This window comes from Dermacentor andersoni, chromosome 11 (assembly GCF_023375885.2).
Source record: "Dermacentor andersoni chromosome 11, qqDerAnde1_hic_scaffold, whole genome shotgun sequence".
Classification (NCBI taxonomy): domain Eukaryota; kingdom Metazoa; phylum Arthropoda; class Arachnida; order Ixodida; family Ixodidae; genus Dermacentor; species Dermacentor andersoni.
This window is the reverse complement of record NC_092824.1, coordinates 100,389,771-100,411,913: the sequence shown is the minus strand read 5'-3', so window position 1 is coordinate 100,411,913 and position 22,143 is coordinate 100,389,771. Positions and strand designations below refer to the sequence as shown.

The 22,143-nt window shown below is 41.3% G+C and overlaps 2 protein-coding genes across 4 annotated transcripts in view; one reads left to right on the top strand and one right to left on the bottom strand.

Moving 5' to 3' along the window:
* The window catches only part of cdm (importin-13-like protein cdm), a 49,351-nt gene extending 44,295 nt beyond the window's left edge, over window positions 1–5,056 (bottom strand). For both annotated transcript variants that reach the window (XM_055075224.2, XM_050185903.3), the window contains exons 1-2: window positions 4,703–5,056; window positions 1,279–1,401 (exon numbers count right to left, since the gene is read on the bottom strand). In XM_055075224.2, coding sequence (XP_054931199.1) covers window positions 1,279–1,401; window positions 4,703–4,732 — 153 coding nt within the window. In that variant the 5' untranslated portion in view covers window positions 4,733–5,056. The remainder of the gene's footprint in view (window positions 1–1,278; window positions 1,402–4,702) is intronic.
* A 264-nt stretch (window positions 5,057–5,320) lies between these two features.
* On the top strand, window positions 5,321–21,868 carry LOC126539156 (protein FAM151B-like). Of its 2 annotated transcripts, XM_055075223.2 has the most exons (7): window positions 5,321–5,623; window positions 5,704–5,778; window positions 8,209–8,272; window positions 9,647–10,022; window positions 10,588–10,754; window positions 13,918–14,206; window positions 14,895–21,868. In XM_055075223.2, the coding sequence occupies exons 2-6, from the start codon at window positions 5,772–5,774 to the stop codon at window positions 14,204–14,206; spliced, it is 903 nt and encodes a 300-aa protein (XP_054931198.1). In that variant the 5' UTR covers window positions 5,321–5,623; window positions 5,704–5,771; the 3' UTR covers window positions 14,895–21,868. The 2 variants fall into 2 exon arrangements, with proteins under 2 accessions (XP_054931198.1, XP_050041858.1); XM_050185901.3 differs by having other exon boundaries at window positions 5,321–5,778.
* The last annotated feature ends 275 nt before the right edge of the window (window positions 21,869–22,143 follow it).

The window sequence follows — 22,143 nt, the reverse complement described above, 5'->3', positions numbered from 1 at the left end:
TCCAGCATTAAGTGTGCGCTGGTGAAGAAGACTCGGTGATAGGCTCGCATAATGAATTTGAGTGTGCCACTGTGTCTTTCAGTCCTCTTCTTTCAACACATTGGTTATGATTATGAACTAGCGCAAGCATACGAATAGCAATTTTCACTGATGTCTCCTTAAAATAGTTAACAAGCCTGAGCTGCACTCGCCATAGCTGTTATGCTTGAACCTTACACGTTAGCTAAAGCAGATGTCTTTCATTGATATTTCAGGTAAATCTAAGATAAACCATACATTTAATATATTTTTCAAATACAGATATAATGCGCAGTTATTCACTGGGACAGACATGACTCCAATAAAGCTCTAATACAATTTCACGATTTCGAGACATGTCCTAAGTTACCAAAATGTTAATCTGAACATTTGAGGAAATTAGCTTACCTTTGAAATATTTCTTGCTGCAAACTAATGCCCACGTAGCCTAGCTGTGATAACAGCAGAATATGACAGTTTCAAGAAGTCCACCCAAGAAAATACATCTGGTATGTTGCAAAAGAACCTTGCAGTTTGGAGTTGCTCTTATCAATGCAATGTTTACATATGACTCAATTTCTCGTTGCTCATAAATATGGCAGCACATAAAATGATGTCTAGGTTGTGAATTACTATTTGTTCGGTCATTTTGCCCAATTTCCTTTCTATTATTTTGAGACATTCTGCTTGCACAGTGATATACCTTTTTTTTCCCTCATCAAAAGCGGCACTACTCATTACATCTACGGGTTCAAACAGGACTGGAATATCATTGTGTACCAATTTAAAGGGGGACTACAGCAAAACGCTCAATCAGTATATGAGCTATTTTCATTATTTTAGCAGTAATAAACCCACCATTGGAATGGTAAATGAAAGTCAAAGTTCCATTTCTTGAATTTTGCCCGAAAGCCCTAATGCAAGTACATCAGTGTCACACTATGAATTTTGAAGCAATTTTTTTCTATTTGGCCCTGTTGTTGTGCAGCAGAACCTGGAAACTTGCCAAGTTCAGTGTTTGGTTCCTTTAGATTATGATGTAGTACATCTTTACTGATAAGAAATTAAATGGGCTTGAGCAAAGGACAAGGCGAGCCGGTTTTGAAATTTCGAGGCAGCGTACCCACCCATCTTCTTACACTAAGAGTGGCTTTTTTGCTAAAGTGGAGGGGTCATTTACTAATAATGATACATCTAAAATAATTTATCTCTTTAGTGTCCCTTTAAGGAATGTCAACACACTTTGAAACTTCGGCATACCTTGGTCATGTCAAGAAGCTGCCAGGCAATGTCCCATGCTTGGGCTGACACCTGCATCTCAGTCAGGTATCGATTTGCTTCAGCACAGCCCGCACCCGTGTTGCAGTAAAGCTGCCTCAGCGCCTGCACATTATGTGTTGGCAAGTCACAAGGAAGCATCTGCAACTTACGCTGATTTTTTGGCCCCTAGCATCCAAAATCAACACAGGGGCCATTAGAGACACTAGTGGAGGGCTCCAGATCGATTAGGATACCTTGGGTTTCTTTTGACGCTTTAATCCCTAGACACCAGTTAATTCTGTTCATCGAAAAAGAAAACTTACTCTCACCATATAGATATCTTGCATCTTTATAATCACAAAAAGTGTAAGGCTGCAGAAGGAATTAAGAATTTCTTTTATTTTTCAGCAAGCTTTTAACAGATTTGCAGAATGTGGACTGTAAAAACACTTACTATTTACATCTATACAGTCACTTGAAAAGTATGTTGGGTGTAAAACATTGAGAAAAACAAAAAGTGAAGTTGCTAGATACAACGACATACCGACACTGAGAGAAAACACCCAACTGCATACCTTTCAACTTACTTTAGTAAAACATTTTACACAGGTTATTCAAACTTAGAGAACTTTGTTCACAAGCATTTCTAAGGTTTAGGTGACAGATCTTAAATACTCATCAGTGCTATTGCTTTTGATGCACTAGCTTGGCCTGCACACTTGTGCATACAGCACCTGCATGGGTTAAAGGGTTGCTTTTATTTTAATAGGAAAATCACCATAATGGCTTATTATTTAGTGTGAATGGCATAAATATTATAAGAAATGTTATAAAAGCAATGATGATAGAATGTCTACCATCATCTACGTTGTGAGCATGTCTTGCTCATAAGCCAAAAAGTGACGATCACTCGACACATTGTAGATAAGCTGAGGCTAAAAGGGGGCCTTAAAACACATTTTCATTGGACCTCTGCAACACATTGCAGTGAGTGCTATCTCAATATATAGAAAAAAAATTTGAAAAGCTCCTGATATAAATAGTGTGTGCAAAATCAGTTCTACAAAAATCTGCAAAGCAGAGGAAATTCTATGAACACAAAATGTTGTCATCCACCAGACAGTAGAACAAAGCAACAAAGATAACACACAAGTTTCTTGGAAAGAATGCTTTGCAGCTGAAGTAAATCCCCACTTGTAGATATAAGGAGCGCAATCTTTCGCTTGCAAGTAATTCATGGTCACTGTCAAGAGCATATTCGCTGGCGTCCATGGGCCATTGCAACCTACTGTCACACCACTGCTGACATTGCATAAAGCTGGGAAAATATAAAGCAGGGGGCCTTGAGAATTGCAGGTTCCGTGCTGCTTGCCAAACGCAGCTCTGTTACCTGAGTTACCCGCCGTGGTGGCTTAGCAACTTGGTGCCGTGCTGCTAAGCCCGAGGTCTCGGGATCAAGTCCCGGCCGCGGCAGCCGCATTTCGATAAAGGCGAAATGCAAAATTGCCCATCCATTGGCGGCATGTTAAAGATCCTCAGGTGGTTAAAATGAATCCGGAATCCCCGAATACAGCATGCCTCATAATCAAATGGTGGTTTTGGAACGTAAAACCCCAGAATTTAATTTTTACTTTAGGGACCAGAAGTTAAACCTGTGACCTCAGCAGTAGAATCTGATAGTCAATGAGCCACATGAGTGAATATTCACCATCTTGTACCTGAAGAACGTCAGCAAAGAAATAGTTTACGGATCCCAGAATCCATGCAGAAGATAAATATCTCTGCAGCTTTGTGTTCAGATTTCTAGCCGCATTTGCGTTGTCCAGTTCTCTTCTCTTGTGCACGTCTGCATGCCTTACCTTCTGTCATGATGAATCCCTACTAACTAGCTCATGTTCCTGTCGTTCTAAGCTTGTTCTAGCATGTGCAAACATCGTGCTGTGTGAAGAAAGACTGAGGTTCACAGAAAGAGAACTAATAACCGGGCTAGTTGGAAATAATGTTTCAGCATGTCCGGTATTCTGGTATATGCAAAGGTGTTTGGACAATACCGGACGCTGGTAGCAAGAACTTGTGATGCTTCACCTAATCGCCATGCCTTACAGAGACATTTTCGCATTCCACAAATATTGTTGTAGAAAAAAATAAAGCACTCAAAATGGCAACATGTTCATGATTACTCTGCTGCAGAAAATTTATACACCAGTAGCAAAGTAGAATACACATAGTTACTGCAATATTAGCTCTGTACCCCCAGTATAGCTGCTTACATTTACCCAGTAATCCATTTGCATAATAAAATCTACATGACATAAAACTAGTACAGTAACACAAGACAAGACGAGGACAAGGAAAGAGTGCCAGTCCTGTTTCTTTCACTCATATATTTTTAGTGCAGAATTTGACAACGATGTAACACATCTAACTATCGCTTTGTGTGTCATTCCTGCTATTCGAAAAAGAAAAGTCCACTTGTCGAAACGTTAGCTCTCGCTTTTACCTTGTTCTCGTTTTTCTCATCGCCTTCAACTTCCACCTCCCGCCTTCCCCACGTTTATTCCCGCTACTGGTTTTTCCAAGCAACAGGGATGACAGAAATGGAAAAGGAATCTTCACACTCGCAAACGGCGCAGTTTTCCAAGTTTTCCCAACAGTTGCGAACCGCCCTTCTTTTAATGTGGTAGTGCAGGACCTGCCATGGCTCAGAGAGAACTCCCTTTTAGACATGCTGGTTGTGACGGAATCTGCAGCAGAACTGATAGTTGGGCGAGTTGGTACGAATTCATAGTGAAATATTTAGCGAGCGGTATTTTTTGACACTGACATTTTGTTTCCTGATAAAAACAAACTAATACGTGAAATCACAGAAGCGTTTCATATATCAAAAAGTGTGCTGAAAAATGCATAAGCCAACCATCGGTTGCAATCACTGAAAATGAATTTGCTTTTTTAAATACTGGTTGAACCTTTATAATCTGTTTCTGTTTTACTGCTTATTGTTTGTTGTTATTTATTGTTTATTGTATCTGTTTATTGTTGCACATGCCCAGCGCTGATAGCTGGGGTATATATGTTCTGTATCTTTCCGAAAATAAAAGTTGTGAGTAAGCGCTCGTGTGTCCCCCTTCACTGTGTCCTTGTCAATTGTGCGCGCTAAATATTTCACTGCTAAATATTTCACTATGAGTGACGGAATCTATTCACAACTTTCGAATCATTCGTGCGAAAGTACAGAACGTGCAAGCGTGCCAACTTCCTGTGGGGCACCATACTAGAAAGCAAAACTGCAACTAAGACAGAAACTACAATACCACAACAAAACAGTATTTTTCTTTTTCGGTTTTAACCGCATTTACGCGTACAAACGTGAATCGACAAGTTTACGTTTTGACCCACACATTGAGCTTCGCCGACGAGTACTTACAGCTTCGACGGTCTGTAGATTGTAGCTCATTGTGCGAGGTTTGTTGTCTGGGTCGGAAGGATGCTACGAAGTTGGTCACCTGCCGTCAGCGCGGGCTTGTTCTTCCTTCGCAGCAAATGCTGCAGTGTTTATGCAGAAGAAACTTAAGTGCGGCCCGGTTTCTGATGTCCTAACGCCATTTCAGCGAAGAGCGCCGCTACAAAACTAAGCAAGAATGTTCGCACAAGAATTCCAGAGCATATTGAACTCGAAAACTAAATCCTTTGCAGAACAAGTCGTCTAATGGTACAGTAAGCACAGAACGAAAAAGTTTCTCTGCCAGCGTTCCAGCGTATTGACGGTGGGCGCAGCCATGACACCACACTTGCGATTAGAGCGGCACCAAAGCAGCAAAACAAATATTAAAAAATGACAAATGTATCTTGCAAATATCGCAACAACTCTAAATTAGTTTATAAGAAGTGCATTTTTCAAAATTTTAGAGCAATTTTTATTTAAAAAAGCAACGTGCGTACTTGCATCTTAAGTGACTACAGCGCTTGAGAAAATGTAGCGGTGTATAGCAGAATATCTTTCTCGAAGGGAACGAGGGTTGTGATACTGAGGTGTATTCTCAAAACCTCGCACGTGCGCACTGGTCGGTTCCGTTTTCGTTGGCGGCCGCAACTTCTCTCCGCACGCCGCGAGTCGCACCAACTTCCCGGCCGGTGCTTTTGTGCGTGTTCGTCGTCCCGTAGGCGAGGTGCCACTGAACCCCGACCCCGAGTCAAGCCACGTGAAGTTTGCGCGTCCCATTTGCTTTCGGTGGCGATCGCCGATGATCGGGTGAGAATTATATATTTCATGCCCGCACGCACGCACGCACTACGGACGCTCGGTGCCGAAAAAGAGAGAAGAGGAGGCTGAAAAAGAACGGAGGAGGTGGGGAGCATTGTTTCTGTGTCAAGCGGCGCGCGGCGCGCGTTGGCTCAGCTGGCTGAGGGTGTCATTGACCTTCCCAGTCGAGGCCAGTGCCCTCTGAATGGAAGCGGTACCGTTGCCCGCCCGGACCTGAGGAGCTCCGATCCGAATGTCGGGTAAGCAAGCGCTTCGACTCTTTGCAAGTCGTACTCGCGTACTTCTTGTGCCTCGACGCGGTGTCTGCTTGCTGGTCTTTGTGGTACATATCCGCGGTGTTTTGCGTGTTGTGAAAAATCGCGTCGCTCTAATATTTTATTCCTCCCTCGAGCGCGCAATACATAACGTGCGCGTAGAGCGCTTAGTGGTTTTATAACGCGCTTGCAATGGTCGCGTGCTGTTGCGCTCGGCGTGTGTGAAAGATTGCGATCATTCGAGCGGGGATAATGCAGAACCCCTGTTAATCCGATTTCCGCTTGCACGATCGCATTCTTTGGTGTTGGCGGTTAATGAAACTATAACGGGACAGCGCGCATTTCGGATGTGCGCGTGCAGGAATTGGAGAGTGATTTTTTTTTATTTATTTACACCGCACGTAGAGTTTTATTTCGCTCACTTTTCTAGGTCACGCATATTGCGCGCGGTGGGCGCACCAGTGTACACACTTCCTTCGATCGAGAAAAAAATCGCTGCACGTCATACCATCCGCAATAAATTGCCCATTTGTGGCCATTCCTGTAATAATCGGAATTATATATGAGCCTGCTGAAAAAAATTAATTGGACTGGGAAGATTCTCATACGGCATCAATTTTGATAATTTAAGCCTGTCATATTACGTGTAATGTATATTAGAAATTAGAAAATTTTGCCGGCATTCCCAATTCCTTTGCCATTTCCTTTGCGGTGGTGTTTTGCATGACGTACTATGTAATAATTGTTCTTACAGCATTACAAATCAAGTAGAATGAAAATGCGTACATTAAATGCACATATGTGAACTAATGTAGGTATATAAAACGATAGCAGCTCAAATTCTATTGTTTTGCTATGCACAAATAAATGTCTGTTGGATCTACAAAATAACGTACATACAATTAATAAATGGTCAGTATATTCTCAGAAAAAGTCTACTAGCTTTTTGAAATTGCGTGGACGATTTCTTCAAACACATATTGAGCAATCAAATTGCTTCCCCCCACAGAGATAACTAAAGATGGTATTAAATAGTTGAAAAGGCAGCACGTAACTGTTCAAGCAAATAATTGGTTTCTACTGCAATGGAATATTTTTAGACATCAAATTGTATAAGAGTGTATATTTTACTGTCATTAGTGAAACTTATAACTTCTTACATTTTCTATGCAGTGATATATAAATGGAACCTGCCCAGTTCTTAGATTGATAAGCACTCGCATTTGACATATTAATAATTAGAAATTGCTGCATGATTATACAAGTGCATGTGAAGGGCAGACATACTTAAAACATGAGTGCAATATGTATCCCTTAAATTTTCTGGTTTCATGGGCAAATATATTTTGGTTTCTTAACCATGGAATATATTTATAATCATGGTAAATATGTAAGAGAGATTGAAAAAGTTTTTGGGGCACGTAATTGTGAATACGTTCCTCATATGACTTCACCAAATGCCCTTAGTTTAGGCGAGTAAAGATATGATTGTATAGCGATGTACTGACCACCTCTTTCATTTATAGGATGACTGCACAATTTGTGACAAAATTTGGTTTTCTTCTTGGATTTTGTGCTCCAGAAGATTTTGTTTGTTGCAGATGCACTTATGTAAGAGACCTGCAAATAACTAAAAAAAGTAACTCTATAAATTACAATTTTATATCTAGTAATTGCAGTGTTATATCTATCGGAGCTAGCACTTATCACAAACTGATTATTTCTATATTAAATGTTAAATGAAAACCTATTCTGCTCTCTCATTTGGTGTGAGTGATGTGCAAATGCTGAATTGTGTTTCATAGTCACAACGCACATTGCTGGTCAAGATGCCCTTAAAACTGGTTTTATTCTTAATAACGATGTGTCCTCCAAGGCTATAAATATTAAGCAGTTAATTAGTGATAGTAACAAATACACCTTGAATACATGGTCCTCTTGAATTTCTTAATTACAGGATGCACTCGAAGGCTACATATAAAAAAAAAGGGCTGATTAGTCATATTGATTCATTTGGCAACCAGTGCATGTGATGCAATTTGTGATGCTCATAGCAGCTAATAGTGTGTTTGTAAATAAAACTATTTTCTTCTGCTACGCTGTTAGTATAACTTTTTTTTTCATGTGACCTTAAAATTTTTTCTTTATCCATGGCACAACTAGAGATGCTATCGCACTCATGATGAGCTACAATGCAAGAACGCATAGCAAAGAGGTCGCGCCTTGTAGCTCATACTGAGCACAATAGTACATTATTATTGAAGCATAAATATAGTTTATGTGATTGATTGTCTGGCAAGTGAAGCAAAAACAGTAGCATTGCTGTGTCTTTATGTGGTACTGCATACAGTCAACAAACAGTTGCTGAATCATGCTAATTTTCTTTCTTGTGTGATTCCTTTTTTTTTTCCCAAGCCACACATTATGAAGACTACAAGGCAGCCCACAGAGTACATTGCCCCGGGGCTACCAACACCGGGTAGGTGCAGAAACTAGTGATAATTCATTTGGCTGTGTTCATGAGAACGAAGGTTTCCCAAGACCTTCTGATCCCAGGAAACCTACGCCATTCTGCCCAATAACAATATGCCATCTTTCCTGTATTTCAACAAGCTACACTTTCTGTAACTGCCGTAGCCGGCATGTGTTTGCCGATATAAAGAGCGTGGATGCAACAAACTATCATGAAGCAAATAAAAAATTTTAGCATGTAATGTACACATGCTTATAACAAATACTAGCTATAAGTAAGGTATTTTAGTGTTAGATTTGACTTCGTTATGATGACATTTACCTGCATTCCAATCCTATGTGAAAGTGAAAAAATATGTGTTGACAAAGACATCTGTTGGTTAGATAGAGTGAATTACAAAATGAAGTGCGTATATATCTTCCAAACTATCTGGTGTTCTAACAGCAATTTCGGTAAGTGCAACAGCTCCTTTCACTTCGTAGTGCCCTCACTGCATTGTGCATTGAATGCTGCTATCATTATAGTTCTATTGCATTTTCAACCTTTGTAAAATTTGTCCTAGCTTTGTTTCAATGCAATGTACCTTTCGAAAGTAAATCAAAAGTCACTTCTCTTAATATATGCAGATTTTTTAAAGTCCTCCAGCATTAGTCTTCGAGAAAGTCAACTTTGTTCAGTCCATTTTGTCTGTGTTCCAGAACGCAATTATATTTATTCCCATGAACCAAGTTCATTCATTTAATTAGAACCAACTGCACGCACTATGTTTTATGAGGCATACGCTCAAGGAAGTATCATTCACATAAAATAAAATAGAGAAGTTTCACTCGTGCATAATTTCAAGAACACAAGGGAATGATTGCAAGATAAAGCTGCTGTGCTCTTCGCTGAAGCGAATTAACTAAAGTTAATCTCTTTTCGAGTGCTAGTGTCGCACAAACAAAATGCAGACATGAGAAGAGCATGTGACCACACAGACTAATTTTCTAGTTCTGTGTCATCTTGTTTGCATTACACTAATGTTCCAAATGGCACAGCAACAATCCCATGTCATAACCTTAGTTAGCTCCACAAAGCTTAATGTATAATTTTGTTATGTTGAAAATTCTAACTTAAGCAGACGAAACCTAATGCACATCGTATAGCAAAATTTTTTTATGTAGCAGAGTGAGTTTTCAATTGGGTATAGTTCATCAAGTCAGTTACTAAGTAATCAATTTTGTGCAGACAAATCAATTTTTACTCAACATTGTATCTTTTTTTTTTCATAAATGTGCTCTTTATGGGCAGACATAAATGTGAACAAGTTGTTTTAATTTTTCCTGATATAATATAGTGTCTGGGCTTTCTGAGGTTAATGTCACTGGAATACTGGCACAGGGGTCGTACCACCTCGGGGCCGGTGGCGCCGTCTCTGGTGGACTACTTTCCACAGGCTGCCGGCGATGGGCTCAAGGTGGTCTGGGAGCACGCCGTCAACAGCCGGCAGCGGCTAGCGATGGCCCTGCGAGGACCTGGCATGATTCTTGAAGGAGACGTCAGCATGGGTGCCAGTGGTCGTTACCCAGTGCCTGTCATGGCACACCCGTCCGTTACAGCAGCCTTCGGCAATGGTGGTGGGAATGGCGACTTGACACTGGACGAGTGGCTGCATGAATTGGCCCTATGCGGCATGCCTAAGGGTGCCAAGCTCGACTTCAAGTCCACTGAGGTCGTTGAACCTGCCTGCCGTATCCTGGCACGCTACATTGACAAGGTATCCGCGCAGGCTGCACGCTTGCAGACACAGGCTGCTGCTGAGTGACACAGAATGATAAATCAATTTAGACCAAGATAATTTTATTTCACTACTCTGAAAATTTGCAGCCACAAATCTTCCTTTTGTTAGGCTTCAGTTCATGCTGCCATATTGTTTGTAATAGTGGGTTACACCATACAGTGGAGCACACAATCTAACGACTCTGGGATGACTGCATCGGCTGTGCAAAACATGCTGACAGTTTGTGCAGGCATTTCTCCTGCCTTTATTGGCACTTAACGGTTACTCTGGATGGAATACTAACGGTTACACCTCATGTGCATAGTAAAACACATATTTGTTTAAAGTATGCATGTAACACAGATCTGATATGTAAGGCATGCAATGCAGTCGGCCACAAAAGTTTACGGGACACAGGCTCCACGGAAAGTGTAAACTTTCACTATGTTAAGGCGCAAGAGTACTTTATTTTAATAAATCAAATTTAGTCAGAGTGAAATTTCATTTTAGCAGCTGGTAATGGTGGTAGTGATGATGATGAAGAATTGGCGCCACCACACAGTTGCAAGGGCCTGTGGTGCTGAATGCCGATGTGCTGCCAGGACCAGACTGCGCGGCTGTGCCTCCTGTGGATGCCTGGACTTTCTTGACGCTCTGCCGAACCCGTTTTCCTCGCTCCATCATTTCCCTCGGCTGGACAACCCAGGAAGGCTCATGCCTGAAGATGGGGTGGGTCCTCCGGTATACTAAAGTACAGTATTGATAAGAGGTGTGGATAGTTATGGAAAGTTATTGATAGTACTACTGATACAATCAATAGTTGAGTTACTGTCTAGCTATTGATGGTTAAAACAGAACTGACAGTGCCACTGATAGTACACCAGCTGAAATGATCAGCCCAATGGCTGAGTGCATGCATTCTACAGGTATCGACATTGATGGAACATACAAATTTACTTCACAGACACATTAGAGAGCAGTCCTTGTGGAGCCTTGGCTTGACTTTTACTATAGAAGTAAAGTGATGGTACTATATCTAGAGTGTGCTATCACTGAACTGCTTTAGAAAACTGCCTATATTTCCATGGAAAATAGTTTAACAGTTTTGCATCACCAGTGAACACACACCTGAGGGGCTCCAAAGCATCTTTCAAACTATGTTTTTTTTTTTTTTTTTTGAAAGGTCCTGAAGAGAGCTCAAGAGTCTACAGAGAGCAGATTAGAGATGCACCATTTCTAAGAATAGGCCGTCAGAAGAACCAATAAAATGCCTGAAGAGGCATTTGAAAAGAAGAAAGCAGGTAGATATCAGACCAGACTGTGGACTCTGCTGTGCTCAAATTGTCCTCACACAAGCAGATTCATCGACTCCATGCAACCTGTTGCATTTCTCATTGATCCTAGAGAGCAAATGGCACATAAGTCACCTAATATGTGACCAATTAGCACAACAGCACAATGTTGACTGAGTGAAATGTATATTTAGCTACTGTCCCAGCTAATCTAGTTTTCTGTGCACATTCTTCCTTATAACAACCATATCTGAAGGTGTCTCTATCCAGATGGCCTAGGAGCAGGTCAATGGTTCTTTGATGCCAAGAAGTTTGATGGTCTTTGATGGCAAGAAGTCACTGTTGTAATATGGCTTCTGTTTATGAATGGTGAAACTTGATGGGCCAACTAGTGCATGAGTGCTACCAATCTAAGGTGCCAACATTTGTTGCCTCCACTTCATTCATTTCATTGTTTGACCAAAATAAAACCTGGAACTGTGAATTCCAGTATACTTCTAGATTATATATATATGTATATCAACTGCTTCCACCTATATATAATAGTACAAAGAGTAAACTAAGTTATCCCAGCGAGAAACAAGCCAGAATGCAAATCTGCTTATAATAAAATCAATTGGTGATGGTATTCTCAGCTGGAGGTAAACAGGAAGTTGTGCCATGCTGTTTGGGGGTTTAACTGAAAATAAACTGTGACAGTTGTTTCCAATTAGGAGCCAAATTGTGCGTTTTTCTTTTTTTTTTTTCTGCTACCAAAACCAAGGCCAAGTGAACTAAGATTACAAATTTATTTCATGCTTTGATTGCACAAACAATGTGCTGCCTTCCTTGGAGTTGTAAAGCAAGTCAATCGAGTACTTCCTAAATATTGTACCGCTTCTGTGCCTTGGACGAGCTGGGTTTGTCCACGCATTTCTGGTAAAAAAAAAACAAGGATTAACGATGCAATGCCATGGACAGGCTGGTTTCACCTCAGTGCTTTGCTGCGTTTCTTGTAGATGGCAGGACACAATCTAAGACGAAGTGTAAGTGGCAGCGAGTTTATTCTTGCAGAGTAAATAAAACAAGTTGGCAACTCAGGCCTTGCAAAATTGTGCACTGGCATTTCGAGCTTTGCCGGCTTTCTTGTGAAAATGAAAACCCAACTTCAGTGATTAATCAAGTTCAGTGCTGTTAAGCTCCACTTTTGCATTGATGGTTAAGATCTCGACTAAATAAACACATCAAACATTGTCTGCAGTGTCCTCATAAAAAATTTCTCGATAAAAAAATTTCACCATTTTCATTCAGAATCTTGGGAAAATAGTGTGGCACAAAATTGGTTAAACATGACCAGCCTGTGGAATGCGTGTGACATTTGTGTGTATATCCGATCGGCGTGTATGCCATAACTATCACAAAACACCTGAAGTAGCATGCCAGGCAAACATCTCTTGCTTTCACTAAAGACAGCATCTCTCTCTCTCTATGTGACCATGTCACTAGCCTGCAGTCTTGTGATCTGCCTCTCTACTTATTGTGATAACAATTACATGGACGCTTTAGGTGCGTTCAGGCCACCAGCGCAGTCATTCTTGTGCTGTCCCGCTATTGATGGCACATGCGCAGAGGTGCAGGATGCATTTGGCTGCAAAAACGGCAAGGTGAAGTAGATTCACCATTAATGCTACCTTCAATCACCTTAGTGGCAGAGCGAGGACAGCGTTTTGCCTTCCCCTGCTGGCATGAGTGTTGTGTATGTGCATGCTATAAGCACACTAGCATTCCTGCTGAGCTGCTCAGTGTATGCACTGGTCGGAGCAGTAAACATCAAGCTAACATTATCCGATATGCCACAGGATGCTGACTAATGCATACAGTTTCCTGTCATTTTAATCTCCTGCAACACCCAGGCGCAATGCCACTGGCGGCACTACTCATCACGCCAGCATTGTGAGACGCCTTGTATATTCCAGGGCGCTGTTCCTTCTGCCCAGCAGCAGTTGCCTTGCGTGCTGCATTGTGCCAACATGTTGCAATCATGTACAGTTAAACTTCCATATAACGATGTCAGTAAAATCGGCAATTTGCTTCGTTATATTGAAATTTTGTTGTATTGGATTTTATTGCATTTAGACTTTATACAGAACATGATGTGGCTCCACTTCGGCAGTTGCTCTTGTCGCAGGGCACGCCATTTAATAAGTGCGTTTGCAAGCAGCCGCTTGTAATTAAATGATTTGACCATCTGTGTCCGCGGAAGTTTCCGTTTACTGTCTCGGCATTTCCTTGCGGTGATAGTGAAATTTCAGTTATATTGAAATCGAATACAGACATACTTCATTATATTGAGGTTCTAAATACATGGTGTTCTATGGACAAGAGGCTATGAAAATTTAGATACTTTGTTATATCAAGAATTTTGTTATATCAAAGTTCGTTATGTCAAGGTTTAACAGTACATAGTTAGAAAACTGTCCAAGGATGTTTAGCACAATGCTTCACCCTTCAGGAAAAACTGCCATACTTTTCCCCAGAATTTTGATGTTGCCTTTATAAGAACTGTAATGTAAGTCGTATGTGTTACATTCGTAACAGACCTTGCCTTCCACTTCATTCAGGTACACGCGGGAGATGGTCGAGAGCATGGGTGCTCTGGTTCGAGAGTACAACCTTGGTCAACCCGTGAGCTTTCCGGTGTGGCTGCCTCTGGCACGTCGTTCACTGGGCGACCTTCAGCGGCTGCTAGCACAAGTACCACGTTCTTCATTGACTGTGTTTGCCCGCCGTGGCGAGCCCTGGGCGGCCGCACTGCCAGATCTCGCAGCTCTGCGCTCAGCCTTCAGCCCGTCACTCGTCTACTATGACCTGCCACACGACCTGCTCCAGGCTTTTCTGCCGCTCTGCTAGGTGAGGATGCCGCAACGGCAGGCTTGCAATTTTCTCTGCAACCAAGTCATGTCTTACCGTTGAACAAATGCTGAGAGTCATAGCGCTCGTGTTTAGCGTCTATTTAAGCTAACTGGTAAGACAATTGGATTTCTAAAATCCCTCCATGTTTGCCTAAAAGAATCCTACTTAGTTTAAAGGTATATAATCTCTGCTCAGCCGGCATGGATCTATCAGGCTGAAACTTCAAGAGCAACAAAGAAACTTGAACAGAAGCTAGAGACCATGCAATCAGCACTGAATTGTAACATTGTGGGTGTAATGCAAAGGAGGTAAAGATGGATGTGCTGATCCTAGTTAAACTTAAGGGGAAAAGGGAGAGGCCCTGTAGTGTGTAGAACAGATGACTGTCTAATATAATTAGAGTAAAAGGATTGATGCCAAGGGAAGGAAAACACGTAGTCAAGGACAGCAGAGAATTAGATGGAGTGATGAGTTTAGGAAGTTTGCAGGCTTAGGAAGAGTTTGGCTGACACAGGACAGAGTCACTTGGAGACCTATGAGAGGGTATTCATCCTGCACAGAACGTTAATATATGCTGATAATGATGATGACACCAAGTCTAGGTGGCCTTAGCTGGCAAAATGCAGCCACATATCTCAGCTCTGCCTACTGCGTATCCTTAGGACCATTTGCCTGTCTCCATCAGGTCAACTTTCTCAGACATTGTCGTCCGGCCATGTTCGTCGTCAACTTCGGCCAACTGTTGGAAGCCAACGACCCATCCATGAGAAGGGCATCCGCAGCACGTACCTGTGACGACGAAAGCAATCAAGACACCTGTGAAACTTCCAGCATCCGTGTTGCCTTGGGTGCTTGCCCCCACACCGGTGTTTATTTTAACAACAGTTTCGGCACCCATATAATGCTGTTGGTCTGTTAAGTCACTCAGACTTAGTAGTACACCAGCTGCAATTTCCGGAGATTGTGCCAGGACGATTTATGTGAAAGTGTGCCTGCCCACTGTAGCTGAGAGATGGTAGTTTTGTCTGTGGCCATGTTAAATGTGTGAAGAGGCCTGTTGCTGTGCACGCTGGAGATGTTGGCACAACTGACACATCTTCACAACGAGCTTCATAACTAATACACACTGCACTTTGGAAAAAAAAAAACAGTGAACTTCATTTTTGTTTGCTTGCACTTGCTGTATGTACTGTGGCAAGCTTAGGCATTGAGATGCCTGCTGTTACACTGCAGCCATGTGCGCATGGTGCTTAGATATTGAAGCAAGTTGCCCCACATATAGGCAACCTTAGAATGCTTTTCCATTTTTTGGTCACTTTTACCAGACCCTGCCCTCCCCAAGCACCTTGACCATGCAGCTATTATGGCAGCCTTGTGGCCTATAACTGAGCTTAGATAACTTAGCAAGTGGGGCTTGTAGCTTTCTGTCACATGGTTGCCATTTCATCTAGTTTTGATTGCCTGGCATATGTGCTGAACAGGCATGACATATAGAGATTTTTGCCTTCACAGTGGCCTTGTAAACAGTCATTCTACAGTCCTGTGGCCCTCAGCTGGAGAGTTGCAGTAATGTAAAGCTTACAGCGCAATGTGGGCCCTGTTTCTGTTCTTGTGCCATTAGCACACAGCAGAAGCGCATGGGACCGGGGTGTGGTCAGGTTTATAGTTGTTGAAGAGATGGATCTAGAGAGTTGTGGTTGTATTGACAAGCTAGTTTTTATAGGAAGTGCTGTCTGACACTGAGAAACAAAAGACACAGAGCTGCGGCAATGTTGTGTGAACAAATTACTTTGCGAGTGAAGCTGGAAAACGCCTTAAACAGCTTGCTGACTCACAAGGTTTCAGCGTGAAATGAGTGGTCCAGTACTCGCATGCCCAGAAATGTTAGCCCCAAAGAGTTCACTTATTTCTACAGCTTTACTGGTGATAAGTGTCTAAGGATAATAGAAATCATTTTAGCATATACAGAGTATATACATAGCAATCATTTTAGCTAACATATATATGTTAGCATACGTTACCTGGGCCTATGTGTCATGATGATAGAATCAAGAGATTTGCTTTCTGCTTGTCTTGCAAAAGTAGACCTATATCGTAATATATGTAGACTCATGGCCTCATCACCAAGACATTGTTCACTACCATTTGCTTGCACAAGCATGTATCAATTTTGTAACATAAATTGAGAAATTGCCCACCCCGCAAAAACTCTCCAGACTGCACAAAGCTTACCCGTGTATTCACTGTGTGCAGCATTTTGTTGTTTATTGGTCTGTGCTCTTTTCAAAAGAAAATGATTTGGTTAGGTATATAGGTCACTCACAATAATTTGAAGGCGCCCTATGAACATCATAAGAGAACATCAAAAAAATGTTTAGGACAAGGAAGCAGTGAGAGATGCAGTGCTGACTACCAACTCTCATGTTTATTGTGCCAAAGGCAGTCTACATACACAAAGAAAAGCAAGCAAACAAACAAAAGCCCAAGACCCTAAAAACTGCAAAAAATGGAAGAAACTGTCAACTCGCCTTCACTTGTGCTGTTCGGCAAAGAAATGTTGCAACTTTGCTTGTTGATTGTTTTAAGAGCCTCACACTTGTGTTTGTTTTGTTGCTTTCCCCATGTATATAACTGCTTTCTGCTCAATATGCGTGGCAGTTGGTAGTGAGCACTGCGTCCATGTCTACTTCCTCATCTAATTTTTTAAGCTTCTTTTTTTTTTTTTTTGTCATGACAATTACTCATCAACTAGCTTACCTTTGTAACCTGCTGCCGTTTATGAAAAATTGCTGCTTTTGCACCGAGAGGTCGCCCACTCCACATTTTCAGATTACATATGTTTGCAGTGACTTGAGATATTACAGCAGTCGCATTGACTTGCACTCTTTGCGCCAACAACTTGGCATGACATTGGCGCAGCTCTATGTTTCAAGATGCCTTAAAAGACAGCAAGGAAGAGTGTGAAAGCGTTGCGTGCGGAAAAGAATTGTTAAAGAGTTGTTGTCCTGGAAAGGTGCAAGGGGGACCACACCAGATCAAGACTGATGCAAGAGCAATGTGCTATGGCATGGTATGCCTGTGTGTGCGCATGTTGAATCATTGTATCTAGATGTTGTCTTTGAGCATGCAGAAAACATTGAAGTACCATGTATACTGACTGTGTGCACCTTAGAGTGAATGGATTGTCACCTTGTTTTTGCTGCAGATGTAGGGTGCTTTGCTTTTTGAGATTTTTTTAAAGGACACTTGCAGCGTGGAATGTAGCTAATATAACGGTAGTGTGGCTACAACTCGCTGCGTGTGGCGTGAATTTTCTCACACTAAAGGACTTGCGCGAGCCACCATATAGACTGCCTTTTCATGCCCATGCTGGAAACAAACAAGTTCATTAATCTGCCCGTTTACTTGCAAAAATGTGCCGCTTCTCTTAGCTTTTGGAGTGCCTCATTGCTGTTCTTCTGTGTGTATTTTTGACATTGATATGATAATTTTCAATGTCGGCTATCTTCAAGGTGCTTATGAAACTTTCAACAGTGCCAGCTGAAAGCAGATATAACACAATGGATCAGAAAACACCCAATGAGCTTAAAGTACACTTGAGAAGCATCAAATGCACAGTTTTAAAACGTTAGCATGTAAGGCAGCAAACACAGGAATGCAACAGCAACAAATTTTCAGCCTGGCACCACCTGGTGTTGGTCTGTCAACATAGCACCATGTGCTGCTATCATTGTCAAAATGCACGTTCTGGGTATCAGTTTCGATTGATTACCATACGGTACAAAAAAGACATGCCAACAGTGCCAAGCTGAAAATACACCAGAAATACACTCCATGTGGTTGCAGCTTTAGAGATCATCAATAGAGTAATATCCAATAAACTGCTAGCAAGCTTTGCTGCAGTGCACAATGCCGTCAAGAAAATAATGTCTTAGCACTTTCATCACAACATTAAATAGTGTTCTGCCTCTCATGCACTGCAAAGAAGCTTCATACAGATATGTACTAAAATATATCTCCTATTATGTAAGAAACTTATTTGTGTGTGCCTTGTCTTCGTCTGTGCTCTCTGATCTGACAAGCTTGGCTCGTATATACCCCTTAAGATCTACAAATTGGCCATGCAGATTCTCATGGTCTTCAAAATCAGTCTTTATCTACACTGTTGGGGGCACTTATTCCTATAAACAAGTACAACTAGCATGGATTTTCATGCAATCTATAACTTCAGTTTAGTACATCTGGGCTACATCTCAGCTTGTGTTTCACCAAGACAAGCTTTTCGGTAAACATTATTAACAGAGAATTTTGCATCATGGTGCCTTTTAATGCAGTTTAAGTTGACTTGTAAGGCAAGGAAAGCTGCAAGCTATGCTAGAATCACCTTAGTCTAAAGCAGTGGGCAACAAGCGGATCTAAAGCTCTGTTGCAGTTTGTTCACATGAGCAAATATATGTCGTGGGATACTTAGCAGTCATTTGCAATCACCTGCACTTTGCAGGACGTGCAATGCAGCGCCATTTGATGTAGGCAGCTTACATCTTGAGCATGAAAGGCGTTGCACATTTCACCTCATATCACACACTGAACTGTGCAAGCAACCATGGCTCTTAGACAAGAGCCACAAAAATTCACTGCTAAAGAAGACCCTTTCTGTGGCAGTTTCAATATGGGTTGCAATTTCCGCAACCAGTCAGCCAAATAGCTTAATGCCAGAGCTTACAAGTACTGATAAAAACAGACCATAAGAGGCCTTGTAAAATACTGTGCAACTTCGGAAGCAAAAGTTGATGCTGAGTTGAGTACCCATCATAACTAGGCAGTCCTATTGAAAAGTAATAGCAAGTTTATATGTACACCAGCATGAGATGCATTCGAAATGTTCACAAACCAGTAGGCACAGGTTTGAATCAAACTGAAAAATAAACGAATGACAGAAGCACAAACCCAGAGAAACATCATGCACATCAAATAGTGCATTGAATAGCAGTGACTTGTATTCCTTGATCACATCTCTCTGTTCACTACAAAACTTTAGCAAAAGAGTGTCAGAGTAAAGGTGCACATGCCATAATTTCTCAAATATAAATAGATCTTGTCACGCACAAATTTTTCAATGTGGGCAAAGGTGCCTAGACTCACTAAAAGTTCAGGTATATTATAAATAAAATAGGACCGCCCAAAGTCATGCCACAATATAGAAAAACTGTGGCCCCCTAGATAAATTAACGTCCACCATCGCTGCATTTTTTTATTTGTAGTCACTCATTTTTTATGTCTGGTGCTTACATCCATTTATTCATACATATTTTTATTTGAAGCTTTCCTGTCTCAAAAACAGAAGCTCTCTTTGATTCAAGAAAACATGGTGACGTGAACATAGCCTAGGATAGTGCATTAGAACCTGGCTTTCCAATTCTGAGGCCGCTACTTGGCAGCATTAGGATATGTTGTTGCATGCAGATTCATTACTTAAAAAATAAAAAATCTGTGAACATGTCAACAATGCATACTTATGATTGCCAAACCTAAAGCAGACAGCTTTCATGTCTGGTTAAGCTTCTTAACACAAAGTTGCTAGGTACAATGCACAACATGCTATAGTAATTTTATATGTGGAGCCAAGATGTAGATTCTGTCAAAATTCTTACATAATGTGTTTCTCTTTTGCCTTGCACCTTGTATTACCAAATGATTGTGTGGCTTCCCTGCTAAACACAAAAGGATACTCCAAAGGCGATATAATAAAAGGAATCTGAACTGAAAAATGTATTGATACGAGAACATAGGAAGCCATTGGAAAAGAGGACTTGAGAAAACACATGAAGGCTAGGCCTGCAAAACACCTTTGAGGACACGCATATAAGTGAAAGTAATCTGAAGTACAAAAGCAGAGTACAGAGTGATACAACATCCGCTTATTTTCTTTCCATCCCGGTTGGGCAGGATGCTACCATAGATCTAGCAGTTACATGAACTGTGAGTTGTAATGCACCCATAACCATAAGAGTAATGAAGGCAAGAACACAGAGCTTAAGCTATCCTAATTTCTTTCACTCGTCTACAAAAACTGTTGTAGGTCCTTAAGTGCTGCCTTCAAGCAGTGCCCTGTAGGGCTGAACTTTGTGAGGATTACTTTTCATTCCATCCTTTAAATTTTTCTGGTTACCAGTCACAACAAATAGCCAATCCCGGCAATGACATTTATTGAACAGTGTACAAGCTAATGGAATAGGACCAAAGCATAGGCTTGCACACAGGTAGAGGTGCAGTCAGTGGCATCAGCCCGCTAAATCTGGCACAGATATGCTTCACAGTTATCTGGAAACTATGAGGAAAATGTGTCATTCTTGGCAGTTTTTTTGCACTCTTCTCTTGTACCACGTGCTTGTTTCATGACATGAACAATTTTTTTATTGATAACACAGGTATCAATGCAAAATGTGTGTAATCCGGAAGAGTGTAAAGCTCATTGGTAGACTGAAGGGCACCAAATAACAAGTGAAAGGTTCCCAATTTAAAATTATTAAATCAGATATTCTCGAACAACTTTGGCAGACCTGGCCCTGCAGCTAGCTGCTATGAAGCCAACATCAGCCAGAAAAGAAGCTAAGTTACAAAAAACACTGCTGCAAGGCTATGCCCCCACCTGACTGTGGCTGCTTTTTTTTCTCACCCACAAATTAAAGACGGGATAAAGAAAACAATTGCTACACAGCCTGCAGCCATAACCTATCTATTCTTGTTGCATCCTTCTCGAGGACAGCAGCCTTTGCTATACTTTTGATTAAAAGAGTACTGACACACCTCAAAAGCTGCAGAAACTCTACCACATGTTTCATGCATGTAAAATAATGACACTTAGCAAGTGTGAAGGTTGGGAAACATTACATATTAATTTGTTACCAGGCATTGGTCTAGAAATGGTGTGACTGGTGTAATCAACATTAAACCATGACATCACGACACAGAGCAAAATTTGCTGACCTTGTGCAGCAATAGGGCTCTTCTTCTAAGACCAATGACATTGCTTGTAAAAAAAAAATAAGACTAACAAGAGTGCTGCCCAGGTTTCTTCTAACTGTGCTTGTGTGTGTGTCCAGTTCAGGCAGAGCATGCCAGTTTATTGTGATGGCATGACACATCGAATTCCCGAGTACCGAAGCCGAAACTTGTTCATAGAAACAAATATTACGGTCAATTAATATTTTTCCTAATGTTCTGTGTGTTATAACCTTCATTCAATGCAAAAAAAATAATAATAATTTTTCATTTTCATGTCAGTATTCCTTGAAGTCCAAACAGCTGAACTTCCGCGTGCCTGTATTTAGCTCTTATGGCACAGCTTGGTATTGAACCTGTATTGCAAAGCTGCACAATCAATGGTAGATACCAATTCTCTGCCCCAAGAAGCTGGGCCTGTACAATATGTAAGCCTTGTTACGTGCAGTGGCCTTTCACGCACTCAAAAGCACCGTGCAGCTAGCAGCGTGTGTAGTGTAGAGGTGCACGTTTGTAGTACAGTCGTAGTTGTTGCTTCAAAATGTTGTTGTTGTGAGCTAAACGACTTTCTTGAAACTATGAGATGATGGAAAAATATGCCTTTTTTTTGTCAGCAGCTCGCTGGAAGCACAAATAAAAATTTTTTTTGAAAGCAGCCACCTCTGCCGCATCATTGTCACTGCAGCAAAATGTGTATGTGTATAGCCATGTTCATGTCGTTTTCAAGTTGGCACACTGTTTGCTTTTATGAAAAGCTATCAGGACAGCACAGAAGTGTAGGAGGTGGTGGAAGCCAAGCCACCAGAGCTGCCTTGAAACTGACAGAAAATTTATATACATAAACGTGCTCAACATACACAATACGCTAAACATACGCAAACATACACAATGACGCTAAAGACCTTGACATGACAAACAGAAATATAAGGAAT